The following is a 22120-nucleotide window of genomic DNA, read 5'->3' as shown; positions in this document are numbered from 1 at the left end:
CTCTTTTTTTTCTCCACTGAGTCTTTTCATCACCTAAAAGCAGCTCATCTAAAAGAAATTATGTTTCAAACTTCTAGTCTGGGCTAGAGAATGAATTTCCAAGCTTATTATTACACAAATTCCGTGTATGTGCTGCGGGCTGGGACTTGAGGGCATCTTGGTCCCCAGCGAAAGGCAGAACACTGGGGCAGTATTTTCATGTGCACCTCACAAACTGGAACAGCATCAAATCTCTATAGGAGGTACTGAAAGTTGGTCTTCAAAACTGTGACACCTAATTCTACACTACTCACTTGGACATGAGGCTAAATTACTTTAATGTAGGCTTTTCAACTCACCACTCTGCTGTTAACTAGATCCACTGTTACAAACTAGTGGTAGAGATCTTTTCCAACCATGTCTAGGACTGTTTCTGTGTGTACTTTTAACTGAAATTTCCCACAGGCAAAAGCACAATAGAACCTGCTCATAATACAGAATATTACCTATACCCATGGCAGTTTTGAAGAGAAAAATACTGAAAATAATGCAGAAACTAAGAAGTAAGGAACTTACAGAGTTTTAGGGGACTGTTTTGAGGGAATCAGATGATTGGTATGCTTGCCAGGATCAGAAAGCTGGGGGAAGTTTTTAAAAAATGGGGGTATCAAAGCTGACTGCAGTTATGAGAAAGACAGAACAGAGTTTACTATGCAAAACTGCATGGTGGGATGTGCATGAGGAAGGAGGAGGCAAGAAATAAATGAGCAAAATCATACAGACACACAGTGTTAGAGAGAAGAGAAAGAGTATCACTTACCAGAGAACACTATCTAATTAAGTCAAGTTCAATTTCTGCTTTCTTTTCATCTTTATGCATAATAAACTTTTCCCATCTGGCAAAAATGGGTAATCATGGAACAAATCTAGTGCCTGAACTATTAATCCACTTACTTTATTGTCTAAAATATTAATTCCTACAAGCATTATTTTAACATTTTCAGTAAAACTTACATTCACTATGGATTCTTTTGTTTGAGCCATATCAGATATAACTCCATCTGTAATAATGAGAAGAACAAAATACTGGGAGCCATCTTTTACTGAAGCAGCATATCTAAGGGAGGAAAAACCAACATTATAATAGTAAAAAAACACTTACAAAAGAAATTAATATGAAAACAAGCTGTATTTGCAAAATTTGACTATCAAGGACTAAAAAACACAGTGAATTTCAAAAGTAAAGACATTCATAACTAAGCCAGACTTTATACTTTTCAATGAGAACATTTAAAAAACATAACTAATACAATACTGATAATCTGTATGTGCTGCATCAGTGAAAAATGGGAACTGCACCACTACCAGAAGGAGTAGGGACAGAATGTGCTTTATAGAATTATGAGTAGGGACAGAATGTGCTTTATAGAATTATGAGATGTTAGAAAGCCTAAGTGGTTTAATAGGTATTACCTATAGGGTACATACCTTTGTATGAAGGGTATACATGAATACTGAATGGCTGGGATTGTAGCACAAATAAACCTTAACAGGAATCAACTCATTGCATATTTTTCTCTTCTTCTTTTTTTTTCTTTTTGTCTTACAAATCCAGGTTACTTACTGTTGACCATAATTGCAGATTTATAGTTCACATTTACATGCATGCTTGTAAAACAGCTGAATGTACACCCTGCAATCCTGGCTCTGACAGTAATTTCTTTGTACCACCCACAGATGTCCTTTCCTGCAAGACTCAAGCTTCACCTTGTGCTGTACAGGAATGCAAGATAAAGTACACCCAGTGCCATTCCCACCTCAGTCAAAGGACCCAAGAAACAACTATTCTTTGAAAACGAGCAGCTTTTGAAGGTTTGTAAAGTCCTGAAAGAGAGTGAGCCCAAACAGCCTCACTAAATTCGATGGCCTGAACAGAAGAACTTTTTTTGTGGGAAGCTGTTTGCTGCTTCCCAGCCACTACAGTTCCTACTTTTATCAAGGCTCTTGATGCTGTGAAGAAGTCAAGAAGTAGAACCTTTGCAGTGAGTTGTACAGAGAGCAGTAAAGAAAAAAATTAGTTGCCACAGGAGTACTTTTCAACACATGCCCAAATACCTAATATGACTGTCAAATAACTCACTATTTCTTTGGTCACTGAATATGAAAGACCTGGTTCACTGAACAGAGTATGTTCAATGATGGCCATGATGCTTGCATATACTTACAAAATCCTCTGATGATAACAGTGCATTGGCAAGCAAGTACTTCTGACAAATAATGCTGCAGCCACAACATTTATAGGAGTTTGGAGAAAGGCACAACTGACTAACAAACGTCAGTATCTTCCACCCTCCCCCCAGGATCCAGATGGGTAAAGAAGCCATACCAGCAGTGAACCTGTTGGATATCACCTATTTGCACCATGGCAGTAGGGATTGAGAGTTAAATATTGACATTAGCAAGACCTACCATGGAACACGTTTTCACTGCCAAGCAGAGACTTTTTTTTATCTCCCTTTTCCACACTGCTTATAAACTTTTCAATGATGATTGCATTGACAAGGTATGATGAGAGAGTAAAATAAACACTATTATCTTACCTGAGCACTTAACACTGTCTATATATCTACACTGAAGAAATGGAACAGAAATTTGGTTATTTCAAATTTTTCACAGATTAAAATGCTCCAAAGCCTTTTGCAAGAAAGATCTTACAAGAAGAAGGGAGATGGTAGATGACACTAAGTTGAATCTGGCGTAGTTTAGATAACTCTCTAACTGGGGAAAGGATAAAAAAGTCATTATCTGCCTAAAGAGTATCCAAAGAATATCAAGATCACAACAGGATAGTAATATCTGACATTGGTTACAGATATTTCATCAGAGGCATTCTTTTAAGTAGGAGGGATGTGGAAAGAAGATATTTCTTTGAGGATGAAAGTAGGTTCAAAGAGTAACTGCAGGGCAGTACCATGTCTATGAGAATCACCAGAATAATCAAGAAATTGAACTTTGAAGGAAAATGGTGTTACTGAGAACTGGACTGACACATAGATTGCTCTAGGGATGTTCATGCAGTAGAAATCCTTGTGAAGACATGTAGCCTTACCACTATAATGTAGTATGATTTGCTACTAGGAGGAGCTCCCAAAGTTTGCAACAAATTGATATTTAGACAAAAGTTCAGTGTAAGGACTACTAATACGGGTGGGACAGTCTTCTGTTATTCTGCAAAAGTTGGCAAATTTTCCTGAAAAACAACTAGTGAGAAAAAGAACTAATTTTATGCCAATGCTCTGATAAAACTGGATCAAAAATTTCAATTTTTGCAATGAACAGCAGGCTTGAGATAAACTGCCAAGTTCTGGGTCAGGCACCTCAGCTGTTATGACCAGTTCTGAAGAAAAAGAAAGAGCCTGAAAAATTGTTGGGTTAGATTTCCAGATAATGTGGCTTATGCAGACACTGAGTGCCACATATATGGAAAACTGCTACTGAAGAGATCATGTCAAAGGAAAGATTAAAGGAGACAGATACTCCCAGATGACAAGCAATGTAAAATACATGTACATAATTTTAATGGTATGATCTGAAGACAAAACAACAAACTCTAATGATAAATAGCTAAAATCAGCTATCTAGCCATGCTGGGGGCCCAGAAAATTCTTCGCCCCACAGAATTTGCAAACTATTTTCCGCTGGTCTGTAGAACTAACAACAGCAAACCAGACAGTACATAAATATCTCTTGCTATTAAAATTAGCTACTTTGCAAGCTCATAAATAAAACATTACCAGTACAATGATTTACACATCTCTACTTCTTTATATTGTAACCAGTAGCTCTTTGTGTCTATAAATAAAATAAAATCTGTTCAGCAAATCACCTAAGCCATATCACTTTCCAATATAAATTCATGGAGGTATTATACTGCCAAGGTCTTGAGCTCAAGATTGCAAGTCAAGATCCTGTCTGCCAAAATAAGGCAACATTATCCTTCTTAAGAAACTTCTATAAGCACAGGAAGGTTTTTACTTTGAGAAGTTAGATGAGGTGTTGCATAACAGCACCATGGCTCCCCAATGGTGACAGCCGTATCGCTGCCTTAAAAGTACCACTACCAGCTGGGAATTGCTGGCACAGAGAGACCTGGAAGATTTTGTTGACATTTGGGACATTCAGAGGTTAGAGAAACTACACATACTTAAAAAAACTCAGAGCTTATAAAAATTTTTCATAGGTGCATGTATTAGCTGTGAAGCAATAATTCTGTGCTCTAAAGGACAAAAAGGGACCATGACATGACAAAAATGTTCTTCCCTTATGATTTCTGCTAAGATTTTTATTCAGGCTGGTCAACTGGACCACTTGCATTTCTTTTTAATCAGCAATTAAATTCTGCATAATACCAGCACATGGTCTTCAAACCTACTCAAAATCACAAGGTAATTATGGGACTGAATAAACAAAACAACTGTCAACAAATACCTTTCTCTGTAACTGTCAGCCTTTTATATGCAGCAGTTGTTCTGACAAGAAGAAGTTTCTGCACAGCACCTGTTGTGATGCTTACCTGGCTACATGATTAATTACAGGAGCAAAGTTTGTTGGTCCATAAAGCTGTACAGATTTTAGACTCCTGTAATATGCCTCCATTACACCATCAATTCCATGGCAGTATGGATTTTGAGGGTTTCCATTCTAACAAAAACAAGAGATGATTAATCAGTATAAGTAATTATGAAGTAAAAATTACATAGGTTAATGAACACTACCCAGTGTACATATTTAAAGGGCTAAGACCTAAGCATTCAAGGATCTATTCAGAGATCCTACAAATACCCAGTGTATGTGCCACATCTGCTTGTGAGTGCTAACTGCTGAGGTAAGGAGGTTGTACCAGCCTCAGCAGTCTCAATCTCTAGGACTGGCTCCTAGACATAAACACCACCTTTAGTATAACTAAACACTCCTTCACACATATGACAGTAACAGGCATTTCCCTGTGTGGATTTAAGGTATGAATTACAGGTCAGACATAAATCTGGAAGCACGTTTAGGAGCGCAGCTCAGGCTTTATGATTTATTCTTTTAAAAATGTGAAAAAAAGAAATGATAGCCAGATCCTGAGTTCATAAACTTAAAAGTGTGTAAGGTAAACAATAAACTATTCATTATTTTGGCCTGATATTTCTGCATTGAAAATATTATTTTTGACCTGTTATAAACAATTGAAGAAAGGAATTTACTCTTTGGAGCCCACAAAATGGCTAGTACTGTAAATTCTTAGGCTAGGCATTTTACTGCCTATCTCCGTAATGACTCTTTAATGAGGATACCTATTTACAGATGGCAATACAAACATAAAAGCTGAATTCCAGACCAATGTCAGGCCAGAAAATGATCTATGTAAGGCTTCAAAACATTTCAAATCATCCTACCCACCTTCATGTCCCAACATCTCATTGGCTTAGTGTGCCAGTACCTCAGTCTGATGCAACGTATACTTTCCTGACAATCTAGACAATCAAAGGGGATTTTGGATAGAATTTGTCTAAAACATTAAAAGAGAGAGCTGAAAACACTGCTAAGCATTACGTGGGAGACACCTATATATCTGCATGTATGGAGGAAGGAAATACACACACATACACATATATATGTATATATATGTATGTATGTATGTGGTGCTTTTTCTCTTGTAAAAGCATCACAATGGCTCATAAAGTAACTGAATTAATTTCAGAAATATCCTTAAAACTGAAAGACGTATCAATATATTTGGACTTGCTATACAAAGTCCAAAGTCTGCAATTTAAATGAGTAATTGCACCTGTTTTAAATGACTATCTATGTGGAAAACATTTCCCTGAGGTAAGATATGTTGCATTCTTTTCTAGCACAGGCTGACAGAAGAAATACATATCCACAGTCACCAATCTGCTGCCATGTCTTTGATGCTATCTGATTAGAACTCCCCTGATACACCTACATTTGCTATAATTCTGACAAATTTATCCTACCCTGAGAAGAACAAAAACCTCAAAATAAGCAAGTAGATAAAACACCAACACCGGTCACAAGCATCAGCTTTCTGGCAAATCCTGGTAGATTTTAGGTTTGTAATTTCTGACCCATGGACCAATCTCAGATTTGTTCTTATCAACTCATCAGTCCACTTAGATATCCCTATGTCTCTGAACTAGCAGCCCGTAAAGATAAGAGAATGAGACAGAATAATAAGAATAATAATGGAATACTATCTTGGCATATGATTCATTTGCTTCTTTAGAGATATTGGCTTCAGTCTGAAGTCTTTAAAGCATCTGTTTCTCAAGCTGCTACAGCTGAGGTTAAAGATTATTACTTTTCTTTATTACAATTTTTGGCCTACAGGGACTTCTTGACTCCAGATTTCTCTCCATAACTTCAAGTGAAGCAACTTCACTATGATGAAAAGTTTTGAAACAGCTATTTAGAGTAAGCACAGAAGACTTAGCACATTCTCTGTTCTTTACTTGTCCAGTAACTGCTTAAGACTACAAGCTTAAATCCCAACATTCTGTTGTAGTAAAGAAATTTTAAAAGTATATATTTATTTACTTACCAGTGCAAATTCATGTGATACTCTTCCATCTGGAGGAAGTCTAGCTCCAAAACCTAGAGCTGGGAACATTTTATCACTATCATAGTCCTGAATTATTTCACCAACAGCTCTCAGTGCCATGCCATAGGCATTCAGCTGATAGGGATTCATGTAGTGCAGTGACGTTGGCTGTAAAGGGTTACCTGTTGAAGCAAGGATCAGATTTACTTTAAATCACTTCAGAATTTTCTCTCTTAAAAATAAGAAGTTGTATCAGGTAAAAATGCAGTGTTCTGAATAAATATTAAAAACAGTAGTTTCTTAGTAGTTCTAAAGACATTTTAGCAGAAGTAACTGTATTTCAGCATTGAAAAAGCAGCAAGAAACTTGTAGATTTGTGAAATTTAATAATAAATATTAAAAACAGTAGTTTCTTAGTAGTTCTAAAGACATTTTAGCAGAAGTAACTGTATTTCAGCATTGAAAAAGCAGCAAGAAACTTGTAGATTTGTGAAATTTATACACTTTTAAGATGAAATTTACAAAAGTATTATGACATTCTGAAAGCAGCTTTGGAGGAGGATCACAGCTTATCTCTGTTTCACCCCACTTCAGCCTCACTCTCCCTGGAACTATTTGGCCCTTTTCAATGGGTTCTTCTAAGTTTTCTCCCAGCAGTTATAAAAAACCAAACAATAATCATCATCATCATCATCATCATCATCATCAAGAACTACACAGATATTTGCAAACAGCTTCTGGTTATTAAATTTTATATGCAGCTTTTCCAACTTTTATCTGTTCTGTTTGTCCTGCTTTCCTAGACAGGAATTGGCCTCTCATCTGTTCCTTGGCATAATGGAATCCCAAGTCCAGGTGGTGCCAGCTGAATACTGTTACAAACACATATGCATACTTAAAACTGAACCCAACACAAACACACACAAGATGTTTATTTTTATTCTTACCATTGGAGGCTGTGAAATCAATAGCGACTGTGAAATTGATTTGGGTTCTGCAGAAAAAGCAAACACAAAGCTTATTAACAGTGGTACTACTATGGAAAAAATAAAAAAGAGATGGTAACATCATTTGTGAACAAACTGTAGGACACTGACTTTCTAATAGAGGAAATAAACACTGAAAATACTCATATAAGGTTCAAGCCAAGGGCTACACAACACTAACTTATTAACACACTGAAAACACTTACTTGACTCCATCATTCTTTTTTTCATTGTTTATTAAAATCCTAAATAAATAATTAGCATGAACTTCCATAAATATTATTAATTCCTTTTAACAGTAATACTGATTTTCCCTTGGATATATTTTAACCCTGGTCATGCAAGATGTCTTCTCCCAACTGAGGTGGAATACCCAAAAAAAGCAATGTGCCTTATGGATTCAGTGCTGCATAGATCACTACTGCTCTGCCATAATTTAGTTGGTATAGAAATACATGATGTAGTTCGAAGTGTACAGGTGATTTTACCCTATCTTCCTATATACCACAAGAAATGAAGAAAATACCTTTAAAGGAACAGTAATCCTCACAGCCACAGAGAGAGCAAAATGAACCCTGTCATCCTTCAATAAGAGTTCCATCAGTACTGATATACATAAGGGAACAAATTAAGCATCAATGTAGTTTTTGACTAGGCTTGATTACAGTTTTTTAACCAGTACACTGGAAGGAATCTGGATTTCCCCCTGTGGCTTCAGAATGACAACCAGCTGGTCTGTCAGCAGGGGGGAGCAGTTGAAGGTTTGAGGACCACATACTGCACAGAACTGTACAACAGAGCTGTCAGAGTAACTAATTCTACCAAGAAGCTGCATCCTCTCCATGGCATCTAAACCCCCAGTGTCACTTATAATTTCCCCTTTGCAGATGCTTGTTGAGCCAAATGGTGTAACAACAGACAAAGATTTTTCCAATAAAGTCTCTTCAAGATCTTCCCCTTACACAGTTTTATTACTCCTTGATAGTCTCCAAGGATACCAGAAACACATGGCAAAGCTTCTAAAATACTTAGTTATGGCAGCCCTTGTTTTGTAATTTTCTAATGCCAGGTCTCCTGTGAACAGCAAATATGCCTCCCATTACAGTGAATAGCGTACTGCCTGGATTAAAACAGCTGTCATGGAAGGAGGTCTGAATTTCCCTTTTGACCATCAATGATTCAATACAGTTCAGTTAAAAATATGTGACCAAATCCTCTTGAATCTAAAAAATGTATGGGTGTTCATTTCTAAAGACCTGGAAGAAGGTAAGGCTTTTAACATGATGGAGGAAAAGATTTCTGCTTATCTTCCAGTAATCTGGGACAGAAGAGATGACAAGATATTTCAGTTGCAAAAGGATTCAGTTCCTCAGTTTTACTGATTTACAAATAACTAGCTTGCTACCTTTTCCAGTAAGTCAAACCAGCTAGAAACATTTGCACAGAAATATCTTTTCTGTCCACTAAGTCTTGGAGCTTTGCGGCTTCTGGTCTTTCTTCCAGACAAAAAAAAAAAAAAACCAGACACTAAACTAGGGTTGACAGTCATTCCTGTAAATTCAAATGCATTCCTTTCCAAGACTGTATCCCTTACACTGCTGAACTTATTCATATATTTGGAGAGGTTTTGACAGGAATATGTTATTAACTGGGGGGTGTGATTTTGAAATATACATTATTTTTTAGCACAATGTATGTACTTTAAATGTGGGAAGGTCAGTGTGGCAAAATATGTGATTAAGTGTCAAGATATAAAGAAAAGTCAGGTATTAAGTGCTATTTGATGTAATATTCACATGGAAAAGGGACATCCTCCTCTTTTCTGCCATACTGCTATAAAATCCAGTCTTATGGAGTAAAACAAAATCAGAGTTTATGGACAAACCTCTATTTCATTCTCCAAAGTTCTTTAAAAGAAAACAACAGTCATATAGATGATTATGGTAATGGAATACCCCAATTAAACAGATGCACAGACACAAAACATCTACCAATACTGTAATTATAATTCCTTAAAGCTGTCAAGATTTCCATGACATCTCGAGTAATTCTAAACACCTCAAATGAATTACAATGAAACTTTTGAACATGAAGTATTTTATAAGCACCCATTTATGGAAGAGTAAATATGCAATTGTGCCAACTGCAGAATCAGTGCTTTCTACCTCTTGCCTATCTAAATGGAAGAAAAAGAGGGAACTTAAAAACCAGTTTAGGAGGACATGATGGGAAAACAGACTGATTAATGACAAAATCTTGTTTCCCCTTTCTTCAAATATTTGTCAACTGGACTTTAACTGGTATGTAGTCATACTAAATGAGACAAACAAAGGAAGGGAGAAGCCTAGAAAATAACTGAGTCTGAGCCTCCTGACATGAGCCTCATGTCATGTTTATGTAACTGCATATGCTGCAGAAAGAAAGGTGAGATTTTACACAAGTACTTCTACAGTTTTCATTAACATGTACATAGAAATAATTGTATGGATCACTAAAAAAGATTCTACATAAAATAATTAAATAAGTATTACTGCTTATACTTTTAAACACAGAGCATTCCACTGAATGATATTATTTTTTTTATAAAATGAGCAAAAAATAATTTAATATTTTTAATGAAATGGAATTTATTAATATCACAAGTCTTCTCTGACTTGCAGTTGAGATATACTTGTGTTGTAACATCTCAGTGAGGGATGTGATAGACCACCTTGGAAAGATTACATAAGCAACCCCTATATAATTTTCTTTTCAAATTTAGACATAAGCCTCAACTCCTCAGTTCCTTATACCTGCTCCTTCTGTAGAGATGAATTTTGAATGAATGGGGAATAGGATGGTCATGGCATATTTGTACAGCACACTTCAAAGGAAACAGCTGCACTGGAGGCAAGACTGTTTCTTCATGCATTTGTGCATACACAGACTTCAATCAATAGAAATTTTGGTAAACATGGACGGATGGCCATTTTCAGCTTTTGTCAAAGTCCCCAGCAGGAATGTAGGACTGCCACTGTTGGGACCAAAGGCAAAACCCTATATAGTACTGTCAAAACACAGCATAGACTTTTATTTGCACTGAACTCTGGTTGAAGACTTCAAAAAAAGTTATTTAAAAAAAAAAAAAAAAAACCAAAAAAAAACCACCAAAAAAATGGAACTTGTTTCTTCACAGGTAATCTATGCTCTTAAAAACATGTGGAATGTATATGCAGAGTCTATGCCCCAAAATTCCAAAAATAAGTACCCAGGAATGCATAACAAATTTCCATTATTTTAGAGAAGTATAGTGTTCTGACAGGGATGTTAAGAGCCAGGAACTTTTCCAGATTGGATCCCACTTCCAGGCATGTTCTAGGGTAAGACATTTGACACTTCTGTCTCTACTTCTCTTTAGAAAAAATGATGATAAATGAGAAATTAAACGTTATAAATTTTAATTAGCATTGAAAAAATGCCTTTGAAGGGGAAAAGGTATAATTAAGTGCCAATATTAAATACATCAAAGTTCAGTATAATTGGAAGAAATAGGCAGCATTTTAATAATTTAATAATATATAAATAATTCCCTTGTGTTCAATCAAATTTTCTCTGGCTGATCAGAAGTCAGTCTTTCTCAGTGTTTTAGTATCAACTCCAATTCCAACAGTGTAAGTAAAGTTGCATAACTTAACTTAGTAACTATCTGCATGCTTTATGTAGGAAAGTACAGCTCCTAAAATGAGGAAATAGCACAGCTCCTTACAGATGTTATTGAGAGCCATAAACAAATTGTGAAAACAAGAAAGGTTTGTTGCTAATCACATACCCGCCTTTAATATAGTCAAGGAATGAAACTTCTGTTTCAATTAGGAAGGAAAGCAATGTTACCTGAAAGCAAATAAAAGAGAGTCAGACATGAATTGTGTGTTTCCCAGCTGAACAAGTAGAGACATAAGCACAATGTTTTTCGAGCTCTGTCCTTAGGACGTAATTTCCTACAGTGTTAAGGGAAAAAAGAAGATTAAAAAAGATATTAAATAATTTCAGTAGGCAGCTCTTGAAAGGGAAGAGAAAGGTTGAGAAGTCTATAATTGCCTTCTTTTTTTTATTTAAGGAGAAGGTAAGGGGCAGAAGGTTGTATTCCAGAGCAGGTTACCACATACATGTTTTCTGATTTCTGTGTACTACACCTACAATTGAATATTACAGGGTATATGATAATGCATCTATTCTATGAGCACTTCAACACTGTTTAAAGAACTCAATTACCATTATTTATGTAATTACTCATTTCACATTAAAGGTGGTATTGAGTATTGATGCAAGCCTAGAATGCAAAAATCTAGTAAAGTATACACATATAGGAAATATATAAAAAAATTTTGAAGCAGTATGTGTATATATATGTATGTATGTATGTGTATACACATATATCTGTATATATATAAAAATTCAACAGTAAGAAATTTCAGCAGTCACAGATTTTATCATTCAGAAATGACAGAGATCCAAAACACAGAGTAATCTAAAGGTGTTATTGGCATTTTCAGCAACCAAGTCACACAGGTATAAGCCCAAGTGGAAAAGACACAGCATTTAAAATCCTCATATATTGTGCAATATCTATGAAGCAAAAAATTAAAATTTTAATTTTATTTACACAAATTCTCTCATTATATAAGTGCAGCAGGCAGGCAGTGAAAACTGCTTTAGTAACTACTCAGAGCAAATCCATGAATAAAGATACGAGGAATAAAAAGGGAGTGGAAATCTATCACAAAATTTTGTGTCCACTTGCAGCAAAATATAAAAATTGAAAATACTCCTATGTTGTAAACTTAGAATGAGATTACATGTAGCAATTCTGTCTTCTATCCAGCTTCCTTCGTCACAGTTCTGTGTGACTGAGTGATCAGCTAAGCTTAAAATCACCAAATTACCCTTCTAGCTGAGAACAGAAGACCATAACAATGTTCTACCAGGCTAATAGTAGCATAGACTTGCAAAAAAGATCAAAATTTCTATGCATTTTCCCACTGGACACAGTAATATTAATGGCTGATATGCTCTTACAGCTGCTTCTCTTGTTCCTAATTAATTTAAGCAAATATTTTCACTGCATCTGATTTTAAAAGTCAAAAAATGGAAACAAACAACTCCCAAAGTGGCTGAAGTATTTAGTTACATATAGACAACGACTACCAATGCTTCAAGTTTTGCAGTGAATTTTTTATTTCACTACTAGGCTTTGTTTAAAACTAACCATGTATTGTGAAAGTGACCCCTTAAGTAATAATAAATTAAGATATGCACTGTATGTACATAGTCTTTAAAGGCAGTAGTGAATAGCAGTCAATTATTTATATCCACTGTAAGTTCTCCAGAACTCTACCTCCTATTAGTGAAAATTATGGTCTTGGTGCCTGGCTTGAAAATTCAAAAATTTGCAAGATAAAAAATACCTTGGGTAAACGATGAGGACAAGAAAAACAAAACTGCAGGCAAACACACAAGAAAGTGACCATGTGGAGAAGCAGAAGGGAAGCCTGAAGGACTACTAGAAGTAAGGGCAAATGGGGAGAGAGATGACTTGATATCAAAAAAAAATTTGCAACAGAAAAAAACAGCAGAAGAGAAGGAAAAAGAAAAAAAGGGTAATGAAGGAAAAAGGAAAGAAAATTGTTAACAACCATTTATTGGAAATTTTGATGTAATTGGAAGTAAAGAACAAGACACAGTTGATTTTGCCTGTTCAAACAGGAATAAAATACATTTTTTCAAATGCAGACAGATACTTGTAAAGACGTTAAAGTATTTTAAACCAAAATTAACATGAAAATTGAATGTCAAAATATATTTTTTGCTCTTCTGTACCCTATGTCAGATTTCATACCTAAAATGTAGCACTGGTTGAAAACAACCACTTTACGTAAGTTTTTCACTAATTTAATGCAATAGAACTTGATTTTAACATGATAGATTTTAGTAAAAGGAATATGTTAGCAAAGAATAAATCACCAAATGAATCAGATATTGTATCGTAAATTTTAGCAGGCAAGCTGCTTCTGCCAATTTTTTATAATTTATTTTCTCACTGATAAACAGACTTAGACAAGAATGTGAGAATGTCAAAACATTCCTTCAAGGCTACTTTTCAGCATGAAAGTAGCCCTACTGAGCCCTGCTCAAGAGTGGAACTGTTCATGTGGAAAAAACCCACATGGTGGATGTGTTTACAAAAATTTTCTCTTATAACTGATTAGGCTTTCCAATAAAGCAATCCTCAACATTTATCTTCACTTTTTGTAAATGATGGTGTGAACATCATGGATGCCAGGATATCAAAGCTGAGCAAGTGCTGAAGGGAAATAATTGCATTGCCAGCAAATGGTTCATAAACATGAGAACAGAACACAGAATGCAAATCAAATAAGAGAAATTCTCATTCCAAACAATACTAACAGATCTTTCAAAATAAATTTGCAAACACCTGTTGTTAATAAAAAATGTTGACTTTTTTTTATTTTGCGAAGACAAGCATAGTAGTTTTTAATGATGCTAACTCAGCAGATACATTTTAAAAGAGAATTTATTTGTAAAAGTGCAGGTATGTTTCAGATAAAAACTAAAAAGTGCTCAGTCCAATATTTTCAATTATTTGACTGAAATTTTGGTAGCGCTTATTATGAAAACCACTGGTGACTTGACAGCACATTCGGACAAATTTTATATCAAACTCTTCAAATGAAAAAAATCTGAAAATAAATGCCATGTAAAAGTAAATATTTTATTCTGGCCTTGACAGAAAGTACTAATCTAATCCTGTTAAAATACAAGTCAACTACACTCCTTGAAGCAAGAAGAAAAACATCCAGTAACATAAAATACATTTACTTACTGTTCCAGAATTAACATACTTTTTCTTTTTTCCTTTTTTCTTTGGATTTATTACCTAGAAACACAGATACAAACATTAAAGAAGTATGATCCAATATAAAGATAAGTGTAAGGTATTTTCAATGCAGCAATATTCTATTTTCAGTGCATTCAAAGTGTATTCAGCATCCTGTTTACTGATGGATCTCGATGCTGGGATATGTGCATGTTGAAAACCAGTGAATTGATATTTGTGGTACTTGCCAGGGGAGCCAGTGCTGGTACTCATATTTAACAAATAAGGGATGGGGGCAACAGAGGTGAGAATGTTCCTTATATCTGAGAGCTCAGTGAAACACTCTTTGAATTTTCACAAAGTTCTGCATTTTTCTGCATTCCTGATCACAGTGTTTCACTGTATGATGTCACTACTTTGTCACCTCACAATGCATCTCTTCACAATCCAGTTAATCTGTTTCCATCTGCTCCTCACAGCACCTGAGAAACATAAGAGTTGTTCTACTCTCAATTTCTGTGCTGGGTGCAATGACAGGACCTACTCTCAGTTTCTGTACTTGGCGCAATGACCAATCTTCTTCTTTCAGGAAGATCAAATTTCATGAAATAGGTAATCCCATGAAAATGTTGAAGATCACCACCTGACTGGCATACAGGAGTTGGGTGGCCTCAATGCACTCCCCATACCCAAGAATCTTCACAGAGCTGGACCACAAAGCATTTACCAGTTTTCTTGAATGTCTGGAACCCATGGCTATAATATTTCTCAATGCAGCCACACATAATTTTTTTTCCCTCCTGAATACCTACACAGGGTAAGTCTCAGTTAATTTTGCTACATACACATGAAAACGTAATCCTGCTTTTCCAGAAATGCACATGGAATTACAAGCAAAACATTATTTTGTTAATTAGGTCATTCAACTATCTCCTATATATCTAGGAAATTTAATGCCTAATGACTTACTGCCAAGTTTGACTGTAAACTACTCACAGATGTTCTGCAAATGATAAGGAATGAAAACATTCCCAATTGAAATCTTAGTCACTTACTTGGTATAAAATATTTAAAGAAGTTTGCCTGAAAATGGGCAAACTAGTAATACTTGTCTTCCAAAGATTTTCTCCCCCAACCAAAATGAAATTACATTTAAAGATCCTATTTCTTGCACAGCTGTGAAATGTAAGGCAGGAAGAGACATCTATGATTTGAAGTCTTCCCAAACAGGCTAAACAAGTGACTCCCTCTTTTCCCCCAGTATGCCACACTGATGTTAAACAGTAAATATTCTGCCAAGCTTTTACTCCTTTACACATATATAAGCCTGTTAACACTTAAAAAATCCCAAGTAACTCCTGCCCCTCCATTTAACAGTGTCTGATGAGCAATAGATTAAGCCTGTATAATGGTGGCCATTAAACAATGCAGTTATTCTTGTTGAACCAAAATCTTAGCCAGAAATTGACTCCTGCTGACATTTGCCCAGAAGAGGAAGATGAAGGTAACAGGCTGCCCGTCTGCACTGTGGCAGTTAATTCATTATTCTCCAGAATTCAATGGTCAGGCCTGAATTAGCAGCATATTGCTTGCCAGCAGTCATTAAATGCCAAAGAGAAGACTCATTTGAACTTTCTGCTTCAGGTAACTTGACAATTGGCTTCTTAGGAATTGCAAGAAACTGCACTAGAGCTTGGAGTGAAATATCATGGGAAACAAGGCATGTACTTGGAAGCAAAGATGAATTAAATGACAACTTGTTTCTCTCTTATAATTCATAGTACTATAATTATTATAATATTTACACAGAGTTCTTTTTCGAATTTCAGATAACTTCAGCAATTAAACAATTTTTTAGCCTCTGAAAATTTTACATCCCAGCAGGAACCTAGAAAGCTACATGACTTATAATGAACCTATTAAAAAAAGCTCAGTTGCAAAGAGGTGGTTCTAGCAAGGTTCCTAATCTTTACATATGGGACACTCACTTAAACTTCTCTACCTGCCTTGGGTTAGTCTGTAAAAGCAAAATGTTTAAAAAAGAATTTGCCCAGTATCTTTTGTTCTGATACTGCACAGTCTAATCAAGTAGAAGCAGTACCCAAGTACGGAGGATTGCAGTGTGGGGAAGCAAACATGAGCTGCTCAGGAAATGTACGCTGTCGCTGGGAGTATTATACTGACTATACTTATGAAACTGAAAAATTACTTAAGATGTTATGACAGAATACTCCTGGTAGGGTAGGATTTGTGTCAGTGATACAACAGGACATTTTCACTGTGCACAGTAATCTGTGTTATGACACTATTCACAGGAAACTACTATAACTTACTGTAACTCTGGGGTTGATCTTGGATCTAAATGAGCAAAAAGCCAAGGCTTTTGGTTATCTTTGTCCTGCTCTGAACAGCAGCACCATTGCTCATCTTTAAAATAAAAGTGCAGCACATAATTGCAGCACCGTCCTTCCCTGACTTCTTTAGTGCTTACCTAAAGCATTATATTTGTTACCAACTATATTAGGACTATGAAAATACTGAAGTTTAATGGCAGTAGTCTGAGACCAATTGAAGGATACCTTAAGGAATACCAAAGATATGCACACCATACAGAAGCAAAAAAAAAAAGGGTTATAGCCACACAGGCTTGCCTTCTCATTGGTGGCAATAATAGTTTTCCATTGTTTTCAGTGTTTTCCATTGTTGTTTTCTGATTTATTTCCTGAGAGTGAGTAAATACTCATAATACTTACCTCATAAACATTGAACTGAGACTGCCCTCTCGACAACTCTCTGTAACTTGTTGTGAATTCTCCAATGAAATCATGGCTGTTTGAAAAATAAGATTTTAAATCAAATGTACAACATTTAGGAGTTTAAACATGTATTTTATCTATTAATGCTAAAGAGACACACAGCCAATATGAACTCACACCCAAGAAACAAGTAATGGCAACAGATATAATTTGCTTTAAAATCTTTATTACTCCCTCTGTTTTCATCCTATTGGTAATGCAAATTTAGAGTTAGAAAGTATTAGCTTAAATTTTTTTGATGTCTTTTGCTTAACTTAGCTGCACAATGAGGACTATGTTGTAAATCAGTGACTGACCCCAATGTAAGTTTACAGAACCTGAAAGAGCAGGCTCCCAAAAACTGTCACCAATTCCTCAGTTGATGACCACTGGCACTACAGACTCTGAACTGTTTATGAGGCTATGTGAGAGAAAGGGAGTTACTGAAAGCAGGAAAGGAGTAACTTAAAGCAGAAAATACCAGCCCTCCCAATCTGTGTAACATGACATTAAACTTTTAAGGGGAAGACCCAAAGTTTTATTTCAGCTCCTCTGTCTTCCCACCTGGGAAGAGAAAAGTAATCCACTGAGGCTACTCAGCTTATGGTATTATTGGAAAGCAGATCTTAACCTAACAATAAAGCAGTGGTTATCAAGCTTCTCCTTTCTAAATTCTATTCCTGCTCCAACAATACATTCAGCACTCCTGTGCTGTCATTCACTTTTTAAAAACTGCCTTGCCAATGCATAAGCAGGGGCTGGCACATTGCCCAGGAGCCACTGTGAGCACGGGCCCCGAGGGAGTTGTGGCAGGGGAAACACCGCTGAGGAAGGTGCCGGGGTCGGGGAGCTGGGGCACAGAACCCACAGGGCTGCAGGTCTGTATCTCAGACAGGTATGGAATGGAAGAACTGCAGGGCTCAGTGCCCCAGCTGTCAACTGCACAACTCCCAGAAGTCACAAGTTCTGTTCCATTCTCTGCTCTGCCCAGCTGAACTTTCCCCTCTGCTGCTCCAGATTTTCCCAGCTGTGCTCGAAGAAGGCATTGTATTTCCTCTACACTATGCCTCCACATCTGGTGAGCTATGAAGCTAACTGTTTTACCTTCCCTCCAATGGTAAATTACAATAGAAATTCAAAGTTTTATGACTTTGTGACTTGCAAAACTTGTTTTTAAGAAATTCAGCAGTTTTAATTAAGCTATAAATATTAAAAGCAAATTTAAATAAATCTGAATGTTGCAAGATAAAAAATTGAAACAATCCATAGCAATATGAAATTTCTTTCTTGCTTTATACATAATGAAATTAAACAAAAAAACCCTCAAATATAAATCTCATTTTCTGAAATCAGCATGAATCCACAAAATACGTAAATCAAACAACTAAAAGGTTCAGTCCTCATGCTGATACAAAATAAGCAAAGCATACTGTAAGAAAGCTTAAGAAATACTTTATGTTAAAGATAGTCCTCATTACCCAGATTCAAAAGGGACCACCTCACATGAAACACTCCCCTTTCAGCTGGGAAATCATCAAATTGCTTCCAAAACAAAGACTTCTCTTGAGAAATGTATTTTGGAGGTGTATCTCTGCTCTCCAGAGATGCTCTCCCGACTGCAAGGACTATTTAAGCAGGGAATAGAGGAAGCCATCCACAAGGTGTATTTAACCTTGGGTAACCGTGGCACTGGAGAAGAATGTGTATTGCTTAAAATGGAACTTTTCCCTTTCGTAACAGTTCTAAACTTTCATTTTCAAATCAGGTTGTATATTTAAGGCAGAAATTCAAACGATAGTTCAATTACTACCTACAAGCATGCTGCAACAAACAGGAAACATGAGCCATTCCAGACAGGACTGTCCCTGGGGAGCAAAAGAATCTGTACTGCTTAAAAGTAATTGCTCCTTTAATTCTAGGAGACACTGGAAAGCCTCCTTTCCCTATGGCTATATCCAATCACTGACAAGACCTGAGCTAGAAAGATATGATTCCTCTGATGAATCATGTTAACAAGGTATGGGCATACATAACAAGGCTCAGAGCCCTCTGCACTTAGAAGATCATCAACTAGGATCTGTACACTGGGTATTCAGGTGGATGTACATGCCACCGCTAGGCTGGCTCTGAAGACTGAGTGCCTGTTGGACAAAATATGCCTTTGCCAGATGTATAAGTCATTAAGAAAATATTCTAATATTAATCATCACACTTCAGCAAATGGATCTCCTTATTAGTCTCTGGATTGAGAATCCAAAGTACTTATTCTCTTTGCCTGCCTAACACTAAATTTTCCTAGACTTACAGACTTTCATCCATGAGTGGCATATCAGAACACTGAAACAGAGTCTTAGCACACAAAATTATCTTAAAGCAAGTCTCCCTAAGTTTTCCACATTTGCCCTGTGTTTTGAAGTGCTGAAAATCACTTTCAAAATTGTATTAACTTTGATTTTTTTTATTATCTAAAGGAAAAAAACGAATAGAGAAAAGGACATTCATAATCAGAAGCATGTCAATGAATAAGGAGGAAATGCAAGAATTTAAAAATAAACTATCTAGCTGGAGAAGGAAGATGAAGGACAAAAAATAAGGTGGAAGAGCTTAGAATCTGAAAATTAAAATCTCTCCTGCAGTACTGATATTCTCAGATGAATGCTTCTGTGGCCCCAGGTTAGCATGACAATATTTACAGCTTTATAACCCAACCCCCCCCTTTTTCTATGTAACAGTTCATAAATATCAAGACTCTGAAATTACTTTTGCAACATGTATGCTAAGTGACATTTTTTCTGAAATTAAATGACAAAGCTTTTAAAGAGAACTAAAACCACCATAGTATTGCTGATGTAAAGTTGTGCACTATCTTATTTTTTTTCCTGTTGTTAGACCTATCTGCTTCATATATAAGGACACTCAATTAAAAAAACCCTAAAAATGTAACTGTCAAACAACTGGCCCAGTAACAAAACCAACTTCTGTGACTTCTTATAGCACTAAATATTTTGGGGTTTGTCACAGCTCTTAGAAGCAATAAAAGGCATCAGAACAAGTTGTTCATATTTTGACAATTTTAATGCAATTTTTATGCAAAAACTGGATTGACACAAAGGATGTTTAATAATTAATAGTGTTAATGTTACCAAGGGCATGTATTACTTTTTGTCAAGAAGTTTTGTGTGATATTTGAAAATAAATAAGAGCTATTTGATGACAAAAATATGATCATAGTATTACATTACAATTACTCCAAAAATGTAGTTTAGGAACATGAAGGAAGAAGCTCAACCCAAAGCACCATGGTGCTATTTTTCAAAGCACAGGTAACACAGAATGGGGAAAAGGGAAAAAAACTTCTTAGTAAAGACTCAAGAAGTCAAAATCAAGTCAAGTCATGATTCAGAAATCAAGTATAGCACTGTAATTTTGTCTTCCTGATTGCAGAACAGCCTGTAATATTCAGAATAACTTGCTTTGCTATCTAGAGAGCAGGCATTCTTTCAAAGATTGGTCCTGCCCAGTCTGCACATCTCTGGAGCAAACAGATTCAGTGTGGTGATGTGTCCAGCTGCTGTAAGAACAGCTTATAAAAACTGTCCATCACAAATGGAGATTAATATAAACTGAGGAACAGCAGAGTTGTACAAAAAATTGTTAGAGTAACTCTTGAATGGGATTCATTTCAGATATACTTGGCAATGTCAAAGTCAAATTAGGCACTTAGGTTTTGCTATGATCCCTATAGGTTTATAGGCACCAGCAAATGGCCATTTATCCCAGGTAGGATGGATTCAATCAGACCATTTCCCCCTGTAAGCCACTGAGGTAGCTTAAATGATTAGTTCAATCTACTCGTCTGATTTTTGCATTGGCTAAAGTCACATGACACGAGTGCTGTGCCATCTTTCAGAGGAATTTTACACGAAAGATGTCAGTGCTCCGTGTGCTTCTAAATTCAAAACAGACAGAAAGCAAAAAGCAAAAAAAAAAATCATACTATTAGAATAAAAAGGAAAACATGTAAATGGTATCCTTCACTTTTTGTTTTTTAGATATTAATTTTGTAGGTATTCGAATTGTGATGTGAGCAAACGCAGATAATATTTGAAACTATTTGAGGCTGGAAAGGCTAATGATTGCCTAAAATCCACAGTATGTTCAAGATTTCACTCAGACTTGCAGTTACTCAGAGTTTTTTGTCAGATTTCTTCCTTTTCTTTTTAATCTTACAGATTTTGGATAAAGTGAAACAGCACATGGGGTTTGATATCTTGATGAAATATATCATTGTTTTTTATTAACATGGCAATGTGATTTAACTTTTCATTGCTAGCTTATTTTCAAAAAATGTGGTTTATACACAAACGATAAATATATAAAATTATTTTAAGGATTTGCCAAATCTCATTGAGAAAAGAATGTTAATAGAAATTCTAACAGGGATGCAATGATTTTTTGCTAGTATGGCTTTTTAAATTTAAATACACTTATTTAAAATGGTAGAATATGTTATATATACACACGTTATTTATCTCCAGGAAATATGTAATCAAGAAGGATGAATTTACATTGGCAGGTATTCATAAAGGGTAAACATGAGATAAGAATGCTTGTAAACCAACAGGCTTCGTGATGGAAAACCAAAAAGACAAAATTATAACCCAAGAAAGCTGAATAGGCTTTTGGATCTTGTCAGCAAGGTAATGAACAGTAACACAGGATAAATTTGCCTATTATGATTACAAGACATTGCCACAGAAGCACAATATCATTATCTATTATACTAGAAGCAAATTGCTTTGGTAGTATTAAAGACATTACTGTAGAATAAATAATATGCTTTTAAAAATCAAAATGCATGTGCATATCCATATATTCT

At 35.7% G+C, this 22120-nt stretch overlaps 1 protein-coding gene across 7 annotated transcripts in view; it reads right to left on the bottom strand.

The window, feature by feature from the left end:
* The window catches only part of CPNE8 (copine 8), a 71360-nt gene that overhangs the window by 9927 nt on the left and 39313 nt on the right, over positions 1–22120 (bottom strand). For 3 of the 7 annotated variants that reach the window (XM_068189735.1, XM_068189734.1, XM_068189733.1), the window contains 7 exons: positions 17200–17275; positions 14453–14506; positions 11381–11442; positions 7534–7580; positions 6587–6768; positions 4553–4680; positions 994–1096 (listed from right to left, as the gene is read on the bottom strand). In XM_068189735.1, coding sequence (XP_068045836.1) covers positions 994–1096; positions 4553–4680; positions 6587–6768; positions 7534–7580; positions 11381–11442; positions 14453–14506; positions 17200–17275 — 652 coding nt within the window. Of the gene's footprint in view, positions 1–993; positions 1097–4552; positions 4681–6586; positions 6769–7533; positions 7581–11380; positions 11550–14452; positions 14507–17199; positions 17276–22120 lie in introns of those variants that run through there. The other 4 variants (XM_068189739.1, XM_068189736.1, XR_010998975.1 and 1 more) reach the window with 4 other exon arrangements.

The sequence above is a fragment of the Anomalospiza imberbis genome, chromosome 5 (genome assembly GCF_031753505.1).
Source record: "Anomalospiza imberbis isolate Cuckoo-Finch-1a 21T00152 chromosome 5, ASM3175350v1, whole genome shotgun sequence".
Lineage (NCBI taxonomy): Eukaryota > Metazoa > Chordata > Aves > Passeriformes > Viduidae > Anomalospiza > Anomalospiza imberbis.
The sequence above is the reverse complement of the archived record's forward strand: the minus strand, read 5'-3'. Positions and strand labels throughout refer to the sequence as shown.